At 37.1% G+C, this 18,113-nt stretch overlaps 1 protein-coding gene and 1 non-coding gene across 7 annotated transcripts in view; both read right to left on the minus strand.

Annotated features, from left to right (window-relative positions):
- Positions 1-18,113, minus strand: part of GPSM2 (G protein signaling modulator 2) — a 112,769-nt gene that overhangs the window by 19,842 nt on the left and 74,814 nt on the right. For 4 of the 6 annotated variants that reach the window (XM_044944617.2, XM_044944615.2, XM_044944616.2 and 1 more), the window contains 7 exons: positions 14,793-15,095; positions 5,583-5,804; positions 4,927-5,062; positions 4,434-4,576; positions 3,421-3,544; positions 3,207-3,322; positions 251-406 (listed from right to left, as the gene is read on the minus strand). In XM_044944617.2, coding sequence (XP_044800552.1) covers positions 251-406; positions 3,207-3,322; positions 3,421-3,544; positions 4,434-4,576; positions 4,927-5,062; positions 5,583-5,804; positions 14,793-14,848 — 953 coding nt within the window. In that variant the 5' untranslated portion in view covers positions 14,849-15,095. Of the gene's footprint in view, positions 1-250; positions 407-3,206; positions 3,323-3,420; positions 3,545-4,433; positions 4,577-4,926; positions 5,063-5,582; positions 5,805-7,587; positions 7,728-14,792; positions 15,096-18,113 lie in introns of all 6 variants that reach the window. The other 2 variants (XM_044944618.2, XM_044944619.2) reach the window with 2 other exon arrangements.
- LOC112585848 lies at positions 6,448-6,577 on the minus strand. The gene has a single exon (XR_003110426.2). It is a non-coding gene; the product is annotated as a small nucleolar RNA SNORA70 (small nucleolar RNA).

Genomic DNA, 18,113 nt, shown 5'->3' on the forward strand with positions numbered 1-18,113 from the left:
GTCAGGAGGACCTTTGCAGGCATGTGAGTTTGTGACCTACTTGGTTCAAGATTACAGGGAACCAGTCAAATCCTCTAATATGTGCTAGCCCTTCAAAACATGCTAGCATACAGAGAATGCTACTGAAACAGACAAGATACTTTATAAAGAAATTAAAAAGAAAAGCAAACCAAAAAAGAAACAAAGGAAAAAGTCTAGGGATTCAACAATATATTGTATCATAACAACAATAAAAAGGTGTAGAACTTACCTATCATTAAGCTCTTGAGCAATTGTTAAGTGCTTCAGATGATAATCAATGGCCTTCTCATAGTCTTGAAGTAAAGTATATGTGTTTCCAAGACTGTAGCAAGACTGTGCTTCTATAGCTCTGTCTTTAAGCTGGCGAGCCAATAGTAGAGTCTTTCTGAAAAAAGAAATTAATTCTTACATAAAGATCATTTTTATTATTGGCTATAGTAAACATAAAATAAAACTCACTTTTCCTCCTGCCTTTAAAGTAAATCCACTTTAGGGCCTAATACCCCATACTTTCTCCACTACTTCTAGGTAAAATGAAAAGACGTTCTTGAAACACAAAAAACAAATCCAGATTTTTAGAATAAATATAAGAGTCCTATTAATTCCCCAGATAAAAGAAGAATTGATGCATGAAATCAAGTGCCTCTAAAGATTAACAGTATTTTTAACATTTAAAAAAACCTTTCCCTGTTGCCAAAGAATTGATGCTTTTGAACTGTGGTGTTGGAGAAGACTCTTGAGAGTCCCTTGGACTGCAAGGAGATCCAACCAGTCCATCCTAAAGGAGATCAGTCCTGAATATTCATTGGAAGGACTGGTGTTGAAGCTGAAACTCCAATACTTTGGCCACCTGATGTGAAGAGCTGCCTCAACTGAAAAGACCCTGATGCTGGGAAAGACTGAAGGCCCAAGTAGAAGGAGACAACAGAGGATGAGATGGTCGGATGGCATCACCGACTTAATGGCAATGAGTTTGAGTAAACTCCGGGCATGGGTGATGGAGGGAGGCCTGGCGTGCTGCAGTCCATGGGGTCACAACTGAGCGCCTGAACTGAACTTCCCTGTTGCAGTGCAATACCATTAAGTCACTTTGTCTCCATACATCATACTGTTGCCTTTACATTTTGTCAAAACTGAAAACACTTAATGTAAATTGCTTTGTATAGGCCATAAGTCACCAATTCATGAAAAATATTAAATGCCGCATTTAAATATTAACCAAACTCGACCTTGTGGAATCACCAATGAGAAGCCAGTGCAGTAGTTAAGAGCATGGGCCGTAGAGCCAGGCTGACTGGGTTCAAATCCCAGCTTTGTGAGTTAGTACATCTGTAACTGGGACAAGTCACTCACCCTCTCTATGGACTAGTTTCCTCGAATGTAAAAAATAGGTTTTGTTAGGATTAAATGAATTAGTATATATAATGTGCTTAGCATAGCATCTTGCTCCCAGTAGAAGCTAATAAATGTTAGTGTTTTGTTATTATTCTCATCAGTGCTTCAATCTACAGATGCTTTTGGAGCCAATAATATAAATGACTCTTTCCTATAATTTCTGCCAAACACTATAAATACTTCATATCATTATAACTATATGAAAAATAAGTATATGATAATGTGATAGTTTTATTAAGCAAACAAACCTGAAATTATGTATTTAATGATGATACTTTCAAATTTGTCACCCAGCAAGGCTACACACTTACTCTAACCTTGCCTGTCCTCACAAACATTTTTGGAAGACTTTTGGAATTGTCTTCTGACCCTGTGGCACAATCCTTTCTGGCATATGGTTATCCTTTGAGAATACAGTTAATTTGAAAATGGTTGGAAGTCTTTCTATAACCAAACTCTGTTACTAAAGTAGCTTTACCGACTACTGTTTCTATCCTTTCTATTATAGACCTATAAAATTAAGATAGTTTTCCAGTGTGGCTCTGAAAACAATTCCAAAGAAGAGTTCCAAAAATATTTTTAACCAATATTTATGTAATATGTATGAAGTTCTGAGTTCTCCTTGCTTGGGGGTGTGTGGGGCAGGAGTAAGTTTCATTACTTTATACTCATGCTTCTTTAGTTAAACAGCCACCATCTCTACTTTCTTACAGAACTTTTCAGTATTTAATACAAATACATCATTGTTAAGACTTTTCTATGTCTTTTGGATTTAAAATAGAAGAAACTTTTATATTTAAAATCAAAATATATACTCCTTGTATAGTGATGTATTTTATTTAGAAGGTTATTTCACATCTAACTAGTCAACCAACAAATACCAACCATTAGTTGAAGTTTAAATGGGATGACATTCTAGTTTTTAACATGGACCTAAAGCAATTTTACTTTTTTTTTTAGATGATAAACTTTCCAGATCTGTCTCACATTAGATTTTTTAACAAAATATAAATCAGTCACTGTGTCTTTGGTTCAGTCATATTGGCTTCTGCCTAAGGCCTGTATGGACCTTCAATTCCCACTAATTAAAGAAAACACCAAACAATCTAGAAAGCAAAGATCAGGCAAAATGAAGCAGTCCAAACTTTGCTATCATGTATGTTTCAAGCCTACCAATAGCTTAAAAAGACTCTGTCTCAGAAGAAGCTGGGAGTGCTCCTCAAGTGAACAGGGCCTCAGCTTAAAGAGAGAACCAAAGATAGGCAGAGAGGGTGGGAGAACTCGATAAGATGGTAGGATGAGGTGGGGGACATTCAGCAACTGCTGGAGGAAACCGGGGCATCTGTTTGTTACCAGGCTTTCATGTGGCCTCTCTGCAAACCCATCATTGGTGGTGGGGGAGCATGTAAATATATACACCATACATGCTGAATCAGTGTAAAAGACTTCAAATGTTTAGAATGTCGTTGAAAACAGTTTTAAAGATAAAAACTAATAAAAATATAAAGGGGCTACGCTGCTGCTACTAACTGTTAACAATAATACGTATCGAGCACTGTGTGCCAAGTACTATGCTAAATAAGTGCTTAATATAGTCTTTAATTCAGTCCTCATAACAATCCCCAAAGCAAAGTATTGATATCTTTGATTACAGATGAGAAGGCTGAGACTTAGAGAGCCAAAGGTCCTGCTGCTTAAATGCACCAAAAAAGCCATAAACCCAAAGCCTATGATTTATTGGACTGCATAACTAACCATTTTACATTTATCTACAGAAATATTAGACTAACTTGTAGTATTCAGAGGCAGTTTCAAATTCACCAAGAAATATATATGCATTTCCAAGGTTGCTGTATGCTCTTCTTTCAGCTGCTTTATCTCCAAATTCTTTCGCAATAAGGAGACGCTGAAACAGAAAGTTTTAATTAGATAAAACTAAAGAAAGTCTGAAAGCTGTTCAAAACACTGATGAAGAAAATGATCTGCTCCAAAGCTTTACTGTACCTGTTCATGAGCTATAACTGCATCCCTGAAGTTGCCAAGGAGGTAATGCGTGTTTCCAAGATTTCCAAAGGCACGTCCTTGGGCTGCTCGGTCACCCAAAGCAGTTACTAGTGATAAGTTTTCCCTAAGTTGTAACAAAGAGTTTTTAAAAAACAAACAAACAAACAAGGTTGAGAAAACCATTTATTGATTTTCATTTACAAATCGAATTTTTTTTTTTTTTTTTACGGGCGGGAGTAGTCTGAATTGGGTTATGAGGCCCCCACGCAGGGTACCTCACCTCAGCCACTGAACTCACTTCGCTGGCAGTGAGTCTGTTCCAAACTCTGGCTAAGGAGGCATCCGCCAGGACCCTCTGCAAGGGCGGGGTCCATAGCACCTCCTGCCCAGTCTGCCCTTGTGCGCGTGTAGCCCCGTTCTCTGGGAACTCACCTCCCCAAAGCTCAGGGAAGGCCCTTTTAGGGCCGCTCTATGGCCCTAGTCCCAGACCTTCCCAAGGGACATGGGATAGAGTGACTAAGAGCACTCAGCTCCTAGCCCCACTGATGAGCTTCTCTACAAATTGAATTCTTTATAGGAAAAAAAATGTAAATAAGCTTACAGCCGTAATGTGCCAGGTTTTAATGATATGTCTGTGCTGGAGGGTGGCTACAGGAAATAACTGGGAATATTTTACTCAACCATTCAGGTAGGTTTCTTCTCAGAGTCCAGGACAGAGTAATCTTAGAACCCGTACAGCTAAGAAGTTTTATGAAAGTCTGTTGATAAAAGACTCCGAATAACCCTAGACTCACTACTGATATTTCTTATTTGTACCACTAAGTGGCACTGGTCTGCAGTTTAAATGAAAGTTTTCCTGGGGAGGGAGGAGATTACGACTAATAGAACACTATAACATTTTAGTAGCAACTTGATGGTTTATTTTACTTACTAATGATTTTAAAATGTCTGCCAAACTTAAAAACTTTACTACTGTCTGAGGTGGACCACATGACTGCATCAGGGCTACTCACTCATAATAATCCACAGCTGCCTGCAGAGCATTTCTTACTTCTTCTGGGAATTCTCCTACATCCTGAGGACCAGGGCAGCCAAAACTTTTCCCTTTAGCATGATACACATTTCCAAGATTGTAAAGTGCTCTTGCTTCTCCCACCTAGATGAAGGTATCAGCAGTTTACATTTTGAAATCAGAGGCCAGTATTACAATGCTTATCACATATACTTATTTGTAACATCCTTGATATTACGGTCAAGAGAAAAAAATGTTTACATCAGCCATCCATACAGAACCACAAAACATATGACCATGTATGAGAAAGAAGGACCTCTTACTATTTCTTTTTCTCATCTATTAAAAATTTTTTTTGTTTCTCTTCTCTCATTTTCCTATACTTTCTTTTTGGTATTAACTTTTAGATAAACTACAGAATAATTAAATAGGATTAAAACACAAAGCAATTTCAATGAAAACATTTGGCCTACCATCTAATGTTTCCTCATTACCTTGTCATTAAGCTCTCTGGAAATATCCAGGTGTCGCTGACAACAAACTATAGCTTCATCAAAATTCCCAAGAACTTTTAAAGTATTTCCCAGATTACCACTAGCTTTAGCTTCCCCCAACTGGTCTCCAATAGTCCTGGGGTTTAAAGAAAAGAAAACAGTGTGTTAAAATATAAACCAGCCAGAATACAATTTTCCCTAGAGAACAGATGACATGCTTAAGGTAAGACTCATTATTCTTGAAACCTGCTTTAAATAAAAATTTTAAACTTACATTTCTGTATTTAAATATAATTTTAATTCACTTAATTAAACTCTAACATCGTTTCACCACTATTCATTTACTTAATTAAACTGTGTTCAGCCTAAAGATTAGTTTTAAAACGCAACAGAATATGAGATGGCTGGATGGCATCACTGACTCGAAGGACGTGAGTCTGGGTGAACTCTGGGAGTTGGTGATGGACAGGGAGGCCTGGCATGCTGTGATTCATGGGGTTGCAAAGAGTCGGACACGACTGAGTGACTGAACTGAACTGAACTGCTAATGAATTAAAACTCATTAAATGTACTATTCGTTTTTTTAACTGAATGAAAAAATTTTTGAAGTAACAGTTAATTTAGGGAGAAAGTATGAAAAAGCTTAAATTAATTACCTTGCAAGAGTTAAATCATGATGATGGTATTCTAGTGCTTTGGCATAATCATGCAAATAGAAATAAGCATTGCCCAGCTGGCTGTAAATAGCGCTAAGAGTTTTTAAGTCTTCAGTTCCGACTTGAACTGCAGCTTCAAAGAATGACACACCAGCACGGCAGTCTCCAGATTTACACAGACGCTCCCCTTCCAAGGCCAGTTCGAGGCAAGAGGCTTCCATTCTATAAAATTATATAGGACAGACATTCACAACATTACATTACAACTGCATCACAGTGTCTTTTAACTTCCAGCAATATAATTTCAACGTGGACTGCGGCAATTCTTGGTTACAACAGCTGCCTCTACAACTGAAGTATATACACACTATTGATAAAACAGTAAACTTTTATAGCAAAAGCTAATCTGCCTATTCAAATGTCTCTCAACCACAAAGGTCTTTTTTTGACAGGAAGTAGGATTTATTGGTGGGCATGAGTGAGGAGGGGACAACACCAGGGCTCTCATGAGTGCAGGGCCCGCCATTTGTTCAGAAAGCTGCGATCAGGGATGCACTTGGCCTCACAGCCATCTGGGATAAGCCACTTTCCTGCCACCGTGTTTTCAAATTCATCTACATTAAACTTAGTAAATCCCCACTCCTGGGGAGATGTGGATCTTCTGGTGGCCAGAAAACTTGAATTTGGCTCTGCAGAGAGCCTCAATCACATGCTCCTTGCTCTGCAGCTTGGTGCAGATGGACGTTATGACTTGGCCAACATGGACCGCGGCCACTGTGCCCTGGGGCTTTCCAAAGGCACTCTGCACACCTGTCTGGAGCCAAGACTGGGGACAGCATGCCAGTCATGAGTGTCCACTGGAAAGGGGTGTCTCCAAGGTGCCTTAGGACAACCTGGAGAGCAACAGGCTGCATACACTACGGAGGAGGGTGCTGAGGCAGCCACTGCACACTGGGCCCCTGTGGGGAGAAGAGCACAGGAGGTCTTTTTTATAGGACAGCTGAACATCTCTATATGGAGCTGATGAAATAAAATTCACATTTTATGACAAGAGGAGGAAGACTTAAATAAAAATTTTCTTCTGCTCATTTGGCCTCCTTCCTCCCCTTTTGGGTGTGTTGCGCATCTGCATTAACCAGACCTCCTTAGGAGATAGGATTCCTTCTCAATCTCATCAGGGGTCACAACGACCCCTTAGGAGGTCTTGTAAGGAGCCACAGTGGTCCATTACTCATTTCTTGCTTTGTACAGGTAGATGTGGATTGTGAAAAATGTCAGTAATATGTCATCTAATGTACAGTGCTTGGATCTCAAAGGGGCAGAGCAATTCTCCAAGCTTTCTGAGAGGTGTTCCCAGGTTATAATCCTCAATTTGGCTTGAATAAAATATTTCATTTCTTTCTTAGATCCATTGATTACTTTTTTTTTTTTTTTGTCAACAGAGCTCATTCTAATTGGCTAACCGAGAGCAACCTGTTTTACCAATGAGAGAATCTAAAATAGTGTTTCCTAAGCTGTTCTGAGTTATGGCAGACTAACGGGCTTTCTGGGAGTTTGGGGAGAAAAGGAATGCCTGTGGAGGAGAAGTCCTTTAAGTAATACTCTTCTCTATCCAGGTATGCAGGTGATCTACTCAGCCCCTCCAACCACACATCTCTACGTCATACTCAGGTGAACTCTCATATGCGTGCAGGCACGCACACGCGCGCACGCGCACACACACACACACACACACTCCTTCCTTGTCTTACCACCACAGGATCACCTATACTGTAGAAAAATAGAAGAGCAAAATATCTTCAGGTACAAGGTACATTTCCATGAAAGAAGTGTTAAGAAACCTTATGTTATAAAGCAATGATTTAAAGATTTGCAGAAATTCTAATTCTCAAAGTCTGTCACTAAATTTTAAAAGCCAGAAGAATTAAGTTACTATAAATATATCTAAGAGAAAAAACACCAATACTTCCAATTCCAATCCTACACTTTAGTAGGTGCTCTTTACCAAAGTTGCCATGGTGGGTCTTCAACATTTTCATGATTTCTGCCATTCACTTAAATGTATTTCTGTATTTGGCAAATTCCTTTCAATTGGCACGTGCCATTAACTGGCTTCTCTGGTGGCTCAGACAGTAAAGAATCCGCCTGCAACGCAGGAGACCTGGGTTCAGTCCCGGGTTGGGAAGATCCCCTGGAGGAGGGCATGGCAACCCACTCCAGTATTCTCACCTGGAGAATCCCCATGGACAGAGGGGCCTGGTGGGTTGCAGTCCATGGGGTTGCAGAGAGTAGGACATGACTCAGTGACTAAGCACAGCACATTAAAAAAAAAAAAAAATCTAGCTTCATCTAAAGCAGTATCCATGAAATTGAGTTTGATGTGATACTCACTTTTCTAATGCACGTCAGAACAAATACGTAACTATTAAGACAGGGCGCTCAGGGCTGGTGCACTGGGATGACCCTGAGGGATGGGATGGGGAGGGAGATGGGTGGGAGGTTCAGGATGGGGAACACATGTACACCCATGGCTGATTCATGTGAATGTATGGCAAAAACCACCACAATATTGTAAAGTAATTAGCCTCCAATTAAAAAAAATAAAAGTGAGTGAAATAAACTTAGGTACTACCAGTGGCATACCACCACCCTTTGGAAGACTCTGATTTAGCTCATCAAGCATTTTAATTTTTAGAGCAGCACTAAATTACTTCTTACTAGAATTGTCTTTGAGCAAGTCTACAGGAATGGTGGTTCTTGATCCCGGCTGCACAATAGTGGAGCTCACATGGAGCACTTGTTAAAACTCAACTCTGGGTCCCACTCCCCTGGGCATGAGGTATGCCCTCAGAATTGTTTAAAAGCTCCCAGGTAATTCCATGTACAGGTTTGAGAATCACTCCTGTAACAGGAAATGTGAATTAAACCACCACTCACCCTAAACTCATTGAAATATGATTACACTCTGTATTTTTTGTAGCAGATCAATTAATACATTTCTTCAGGTGCTGTCTTTTAGCCTATAAAATTTCAAGGATCCTTAGAGTCATAAATTAAAATAGGGTTGTAAGAGTGGAAAATAAATCAGATGAAGCTAGATGAAAAATCTAGACTAACAGAGCCAAAGGTTCAAAGCAGAATTCTCACTCAGAATAAGTAGATGAAACTAGTCATCTCTGAGGTAATTTTTAAGTTTTATATCCAAGTGTCTTTTTTTTTTTTAATAATTTAGCCAAAGGCTAAACTGCTTATTCACAGTTAGACTAGTGACTTCACCCTCACTTTATAAATCAAGGTAAAATAATGCAAGTTAACCTCTTTTTAATATTTTGCTTTAACATTAGACTAGGAATGGGGTGGGGAGAGATAAAGCACATAGAAAAATAAATTAGTTTACTAGAAATCTTAAATTGCTGTTTTATATTTCTTTATAGGTCACTTCAAATTAATGAAGCCTATTTTTGTCTTTTACAAGTGAAAACTTCCCTTTATTTTTGAATATGAAAGAATTCATAAAAAAGATTACTTTTGTTTAAGGTCTTATGAGGTTACTGGTGTATCGCATGTGTGAAGAGAAATGAGTCAGCAAAAGATTAATATGTAAAAATGTGGTTTTATCAAAGGCTTCTTTTGCCAGACTTGGTACTTGAGCTAGTTATCTTTATTTGTCTAAATACTGAAACCACTGAACTTCCAAAAATTACCATGGGGGAAAAATTGGAAAAGACATTTTTACACATAAAATACATTACTGTTTCTATTAACAAATTTTAAGCATAATACCAATTATGGAAAAAGTTATATGTTGAGCAATTTCACCACTAGGAGTTTATTTTAAAGCTACATCAATACAAATTTAAAAGGATGGTCACAGAAGCGAAAACCCACAAACAGTTTAAACGCCCATCAACAGAGTATTGGTTTAAGAAATTACATGCCACCATATGATAGAATGCTAGTGACGGCACACGGCTTCACCCAGCGGGAGAGAGACTGTAGTCACCTGTGGAACCACCAACCCAGGATGATTAGGTTGCTGGCCAGGAAATTAATAAAAGACGAGGCTATTGAAACAAATTTATTTTTAAAGCAGGACAAAAAAATTAACATAAAAATTTCTCTGCCATTTGAGCCACTGCCTCGTGCACTCTGTATCTGCATGACACATTAACCGGGTCCCCTAGAAGACACGGGAACACCTACTTGCCCCCCACCCCCAGAAGGCAATTACTCCTGGAGCTAGCACATAGCTCCTTAAGAGAAAACTTTTTTCTCAATCCTGTAAGGGGTCACCATAGTCCACTACTCACCTTGTTGGATGATGTGAACTGTCAACATGCTACTTGGATGTAAAACTCTCCTTGTCTCAAAAACTTGTATTACTGTGCCTTGACTTCTCAGGCAGAGTAGTCCTTAAAGCTTTCTGAAAGACTGTCTCCAGGGTTATAATCCTCCAGTTAGCACAAATAATTTCCCTTTCCTTCTAAGATTGACTAGTGATTAACTTTTTTGTCAGAACTATTCAAATATAGGATGTGTAAAAATTGGAAGTTAGTAACAGTATATCCATATAAAACAGAGAAGCATCTTCTTCAAATACATATCTTCACCACAAATATTTGATGTTCTGAACTTAAATTTATACAACATTATAATGGAACCATCAATCCAAATGCTGTTGTATCTCACAAAACTTAACTATAAGGCTGAATGGCATCCTAAGAATTACAAATTTTCTAAAAGGTATTTTACATAATTCTCATTGGAAACAGTGATAGCTACCTGGAAGCCTGCTGGCTACACCGCCGTCCTTAAAGGTGAGACTGCCCTACAGGACAATCTACCTTAGAAAATCATTTCAGTAACAAATGCTCAAAATAAAGCTCCAACTCTCTAGCTTATGAGTTTATTTTGACATATAGTATAGTTCCGATATGTTTTATTGGAAAAGAAGTCAATGTTCTGGCAAAGTCTCCAACACCTCAAATATAGCTAATTGCAAAATAGCGAAGGAAGGTTGGTTTATAAATTTTTTAGAAGATCATTAAATAGTAACAGAGAAAGTAATTTCATATCCTCTCTGTCTCTATGAGAGAATACAATTACTTCATCTGTTTACCAGTTGGGTTGAAAACAAAGAACCTACGAAGATTAGAAGACAAGCCAGGAAAATATCTGTCCATTAAAATATATCCCACATATAAAGTTTTCTTTTCATTCTTCCTAATGGCCCACTGAATTATATAATCAAAAAAAAGTACATTTCTAGTAAGTATAAAGACAGCACTACTATCTTTGACTGAAATGTTTACATTTTTGTCAACAGATTGAACATTTCAGCTTTAAATCTTCATCTTCTGCACAATCTCACATCTTTTCAACTTATTTTAACTTTTATATTTTATTATTTTTCACTTTTCTCCTACAACTTGATTTTTTTCTTTACGTCCTTCTTTCTGGTTTCTTGTGTTTACAGTGTATCAATGAAAGCAAAAGAGGATTAAAATCTTGATGCTATATTAAAAAAATTAATAGCCAGTTCTGTCCAAATCTGACTTCCCTTCAAAGACTTACACACTAATTAAGAATAAATGCTGGGATTCAGGACTTAAGATCAAAGCAAGAGTGCCCTGCACCTTCTCCACTGTGCTGTCTCCTGTGGCTGTCGACTGGCTCACTGTGGCCCCTAGTTCCACCTTCCACGTGTTTTAATTGGGCAGAGATCCTTTTATCACCAGTCCTAGCTGCCATAAACAATTTTCATCTGTCCAGTCTACCACATATATCGAGTTATTCTAGTTTACTTTGTCAAAGGGAAAGCGCAAAACTATCTTGCGTTAAATTTAAATTCTGATCAGTAACTTAGTTTTAAAAGTGATTATTCTATACATTATAATAAATTTCATCCTCAAAATGATGCTGTGAGATGGGAATTATTATAGAAGGAGAAAATGATGCTCAGTGACCTGCTTAAGATCATATGATGGCAAAGCTGAGAGGTGCAATCCTGTCTTTGTCTCCAAATCCAGTGTTCTTTCCACCACTCCACATTACCTCAAACTATTCTTCAGAAAGAATATTATTAATAATTATATTTATCTAGCAAAATTGAAAAAGTCAATACTAAAATTGCATTCCTTCACAACTTAATTGCAATAGCCTAATTTTTATATTAAAGTATTGAAATGTTTTTCTTCAAAGTAACAAGTATAAACAAGGAAATTTCTTTGTTTACTTATATTTTTACTTATATAATTTACTTATAAATTATATAAGTAAACAGTATAATTATATAAGTAAATAAAAATACTTATATTTCTTTGTTATACTTAAACAAGTATATAACAAGCTAAACAAAGAAATACAAAACTAGAGAAATTAATATAATGAACCTGATATATCTACCTTTCTATATCAACAATTACCAATATATGATACATTATCAATATATATTTCATCTTTACCTCCACCCTCACTCTACAACTTTTGAAGTAGATTCTAGAAAACATAGAATTTCATTTGTAAATATTTTGGTATGTACCTCTAAAAGATATGGAGTCACTTTCAAAAAATACAATCACAGTACTATTATCAATCCTAAAAATTTAATGACAGTTATTTAAAATCAGTTGAACACTTTTAAAAAGTTTAGAAACAAATCCTATTTTTCTGTCAGTCTCCATTTCTCTCTACCTTCATAAATAAGTTGCAAAATATTTCATAAAGCATTCTGATATCTCTTAGGAGGCTTCTTAGCATCTGAAGAATTATTCCATGTCAAAATTTACAAACACACTGTACCACAGAAACTCCTCCAGGGACAGACGAGGACCTCAATGAAAGAACCAGACGGATACAACAGTACATGCTAAGTGTTTACCAGAATAGAAAAACAACCTATACAAGGACATGACATCTAAAAACGGGATACAAACTATTACCTGCAGTTATATACTAATCCAGTCATATACAGAATGCTAATTTCACAGGACTGACAAAACCAGAGATTTGTTTGGTGTAGTCTTACTAAAAATAGTTAAAAGTTTTACATTTCTTTTATAGGTGAAGTCTTGTATCAATATATAACCATGTTTGACCTATGCTATATCATGAAAAACAATAAATCTAAGATCTTCCTATAGGCACAGGTATAATCCACTCCTCATCAATTGTTACAATATTAAAAACATGGAAATATATATACTACCATATGTAAAACAAATAGGCAATGGGAATTCGCTGAATGACTTAGGGAACTCAAACCAGGCCTCTGTAACAACCTATTTGGGGGGGGATGTGGTAGGAAGTGGGAGGGAAGTTCAAGAGGAAGGGGACACAGGTATACTATGGTTGACTCATGTTGATGTATGGCAGAAACCACCACAATATTGTAAAGCAATTATCCTTCAATTAAAAAGAAATTTTTTTAAAAAGTAAGCCACTCTTGAAACTATTTAGCAAGACAATAAACATCTTACTACATGTCTTATTAAACATTTTCAAGAGTGAACCATCAAGTTCATTTGATGGTTATATCCAATGAAATTCAAAGGACATTCCATCAAATGTGGTGCCAGACAACAAGCGAGGCATCATGGCTGCCCAAAGGGAGCCAATAGTCAAAGTAGGGAGTGGCAAAGGAGGAGGAGACAAACACATATAAACAGGTACACTGAATTTTAATATAGTTAGTGCTAAGAGAGAGAGATGCACAGGATATTTGCGCACAGAGAGGGCACTTAAAATATGGAGTTCAGAAACAGTTTCCAGAAGAATATTTTTGAGCTGAATTCCTAGATATTGAGTAGAATTAGCTAAACCAATAAAGTAGGAAGGGCATTCAGGTCATAGGGTGTAGCACGAGCAAGGGCACTGAGTCACATACAAGGAACAAGGTGAGGGATGGCAGGAAGTAAGGATGAAGGAACACGTAGAGGCCAGGTAATGCAAGCTCCTGTGTACTACATTAAGCATGGCCCTACCCTGCAAGTGACTAGAAGCCACCAAACAGATTATGCAGAGGTTGCATGATTAACTCTGTATCTGCAGACTGAGCCCTCTGGAGGCAAATTTAAAAGAGATTCCAAGAGGCCAGAATGGAGAATGGAGGGAGTCTGGAAGGAAGATGATGGGGGCCTGAACTTTCACAGTGGTGGAGAGAAGCCAGATGGATAGATGAATCTGAGCAGCATTTAGGAAGTAAAACTGGCAAGACTTCACACTAGACACAGAGGTTTCTGGAACTATGCCCCAGAGGGTAGAGCGAGAGCATTTCTATTAAAAATTCATTTAAATTATATTGAATATCTTCCATTTTCTTTCATTTGAAACTTTTAAATTTGCAATAAAAATGCCCTCAGCTTACCTAGATAAACTTTCTTGGCACCATGCCCTAACATGAACCATCTGCTCCAAAGCCAATGACAGTAAATCTCATTCTTTCCTATGCAAGTGCTAAGATACCTAAGGTTTGGTATCAAACATCTTCACTCATTAGGGATAAGAACGCTATTCAAAGCTAGAAGTTCTGATGTTTATTTAATATTAACTCAACAGTTTTGATAAGGAATCTATTAATATCTAATCACCTGATAATTAAGTCTTCCATTCTAATATTTGTATTTTACAGTTAAGAACAATGAGCATAACTTCCAAAATAAATGTTAAATAATGATGATATACATATTCTTGCTTTGCTCCTAAATGTCTCAGAAATGTCATTAATATTTTACCACTAAATATTAAACTGATTATTAGTTTATCATGTTTAGAAAGTACCCACCCATTCCAACATTAACACCCCTTTTCTTAAAAGCTCATTTATAAAAGATCACTATTTAAAAATTGTAACAAAAATTAGGTTGTTCAGCCAACCACACTACAAAATCTATCTTCTACCCTTGAAGATTTAGAAATATATTTCACTTTAATATCTGCATTATAAAAAGAGTAACAGAGTTTAAAATAACTAATCATAAACTCTTCCACAGAACATTAGCAAACAAACTATAGAATGTAATTGTTCTCTACTACCATTTCCCTATAGAAAGGATATAAAAACTTACTACAACCACAACAAAAAGAAAACACTGTTTAAAGGAGATACTAACTATGGCTAGTATATTTTCATATTTAAATTTCAAATGATCAGAGTTAAACACATGTTTAAATAAGTATTAAAATTACCCACTAAGAAAGCAGCAGTCTTACCTGTAACGAACATGAAAAGAATGGTCTTCTCTCATGCTTATCAAATTTTCCTCCATCGAGTCATATTATAAGCTGGGTATACTAAGAAATTATTTTATTTTGTGCCAATCCAGCTCTACAATGTAGAATTGCTGCAGAACATTGTCCGGTTAGTATATTAATGAGTTGGTGTTAATACATCCTAAGCTCCTGCTTCTTCTTTATTAATAATGAAAGGAGGTCAATGTCAGACAGCTTAAAGGTTCAAAATGTGTCCCAAATCCTTGCATCTCTGGCCCTTTCAGCAGCACTTCAGCAACATTTCTGCAAAAGGAATACAAGATGTTTTGCTTGAAGTCCTATTTTCAAAGAACAACCTAAAGTAATTCCAAGCTGTACATAATCACACAGCTAATTTCACAGACTGCTGTCATGTGAACTATGGCAGAAAAACAGCAAAGGGCTTAATCAACAGAGGGCTTCTAAATAAGGATGTAAACATATGATATTTACTTGAGACATGCACTTTTCAATTTTTTAAATTGGTTTAAAATACAACAATTTTATGTAATATTTTCCATTACAAATATAAAAGAATAGATATAATACTAGTATCTTAAAATTGTAATATTTTAAGATTTAAAAAACTACCATTAACAAGTAAAATGAAAATTCAACAACTCATTTGAACAAGTCAGTCCTAAACTCTATAAATTTACTTCTTCAAAGAAGATATTTGTGCTGATTTTAAAATTTTCTCTGAAAGCGATTATACCCACAATGAACTGCAAAAGGATGAATATGAAGATGTAAAAGAGGACATCAAAATCGTAAAATGTGGGCGAGGGGAGTAAGAAAATGTAGATCTTTTTCCCCCTGGAATGTATCTGAGCCTGTATGACTACCAGTCTAAGGCAAGTAGATGTACGAAAGGGTTAACATACTTGAAAAACAGGGTAACCACAAATCAAAAACATACAATAGATTCACAGAAACCAAAAGAAAGAGAACATAAATATAATACAAGAAAAAATCATCAAACCACAAAATGAAAAGCAGAAAGAAAAAGGGACAAAGAAGAAATGCAAAAATCAACGGGAAAACAATGTTTAAAATGGCATAAATACATATCTATCAATAACTACATTAAATGTCAATGAACTAAATGCTCCAATCAAAAGATGGAATGGCAGTCTGGATTAAAACAACAGACTACAATATGCTGCCAACAAGGCAGAGTAGACTTATAGATTGAAAGTAAAGGGATGGAAAAGGATATCTCATGGAAACAAAAATGACAAGAAAGCAAGAGTTGCTATACTCAGACAAAATAACTTTAAACCAAAAGCCATAAAGATAAAGAAGGATGCTATATGGTGATAAAAGGATCAATACAAGAAGAGGATTTTACACTTGTGAACATATATATATCCAGCAAAAGCAGTTATAAGAGGGAAGTTTATAATAATACAATCTTACCTCAAGAAACAAGAAAAACATCAAATAAACAAGCTAAACTTGCATCTAAAACAACTAGAGAAAGAAGAATAAACAAAGCCTCAAGTTAGTAGAAGGAAGGAAATCATAAAGATTAGAGCTGAAATAAATGAAATAGAGACAAAGAGAACAATCGCAAAGATCAATGAAACTAAAAGCTGGTTCTCTGAAAAGATAAAATTGATAAACCTTTAGCTAGACTTATCAAGGAAAAAAGGGAGAAGACTCAAATCAGTAGAATTAGAAATGAAAAAGGAGAAGTTACAACTCACCCCATAGAAATTCCAAGGGTCATAAGAGACTACTATGAACAATTATATGCCAATAAAATGGACAACCTGGAAGAAATGGACAAATTCTTACAAAGGTACAGTCTCCGTAGACTGTGAACCAGGAAAAAATAGAAAATATGAACAGACCAATCACAAGCACTAAAAGTGAAACTATTATTAAAAACCTCCCAACAAACAAAAGTCCAGGACCTCACGGCTTCCCAGGCCAATTTTATCAAACATTTGATTCTTTGTGACCCCATGGACTATACAGTCCATGGAATTCTCCAGGCCAGAATATTAGAGTGGTTGCCATGCCCTCCTCCAGGGGATCTTCCCAACTCAGGGATCAAACCCAGGTCTCCCACATTGCAGGTGGATTCATTACCAGCTGAGCCACCAAGGAAACCCATCAAACATTTAGAGAACAGTTAACAACTATCCTTCTGAAACTTTTCCAAAAAATCACAGAAGAAGGAAAACTTCCCAACTCATTTTATGAGGCCACCATCACTCTGATACCAAAACCAGATAAAGATACCACAGAAAAAGAAAATTACTTTTTATGATAAAAATAAAAAAGCTCTCCAGAAAGTGGGCATGCTGCCAAGTTGCTTCAGTCGTGTCTGACTCGGTGCGACCCCATAGGGCAGCCCACCAGGCTCCCCCGTCCCTGGGATTCTCCAGTCAAGAACACTGGAGTGGGGAGTGGGTTGCCATTTCCTCCTCCAATGTCTGAAAGTGAAAAGGGAAAGTGAAGTCACTCAGTTGTGTCCGACTCCTAGCAACCCCATGGACTGCAGCCTACCAGGCTCCTCCGTCCATGGGATTTTCCAGGCAAGAGTACTTGAGTGGGTTGCCATTGCCTTCTCCAAAAGTGGGCATAGAGGGTACATAACTCAACATAATAAGGACATATATAATAAACCTGTATCCATTGTTTTCCCATCTAATTGCCATGAAGTGATGGGACTGGACACTGGAAACAGTGACAGACTTTATCTTCTTGGGCTCCAAAATCACTGCAGAATGTAACTGCAGCCATGAAATTAAAAGATGCTTGCTCCTTGGAAGAAAAGCTATGACCAACCTAGACAGCATATTAAAAAGAGAGACGCTACTTTGCCAACAAAGGTCTGTCTAGTCAAAGCTATGGTTTTTCCAGTAGTCATGTATGGATGTGAGAGTATTCCATAAAAAAAGCGCCAAAGAATTCATGCTTTTGAACTGTGGTGTTGGAGAAGACTCTTGAGAGTCCCTTGGACTGCAAGGAGATCAAACCAGTCAATCATAAAGGAAATCAGTCCTGAATATTCATTGGAAGGACTGATGCTGAAGCTGAAGCTCCCAAACTTTGGCTATCTGATGCGAAGAACTGACTCACTGGAAAAGACCCTGATGCTGGGAAAGACTGAAGGCAGGAGGAGAAGGGGATGAGAGAGGATGAGATGATCGGATGGCATCACTGACTCGATAGACATATGAGTTTGAGCAAGCTCTGGGAGTTGGTGATAGACAGGGAAGCCTTGCATGCTGCAGTCCATGGAGTTGCACACAACTGAGTGACTGAACT

Source organism: Bubalus bubalis, chromosome 6 (genome assembly GCF_019923935.1).
Source record: "Bubalus bubalis isolate 160015118507 breed Murrah chromosome 6, NDDB_SH_1, whole genome shotgun sequence".
In the NCBI taxonomy this organism is placed as follows: domain Eukaryota; kingdom Metazoa; phylum Chordata; class Mammalia; order Artiodactyla; family Bovidae; genus Bubalus; species Bubalus bubalis.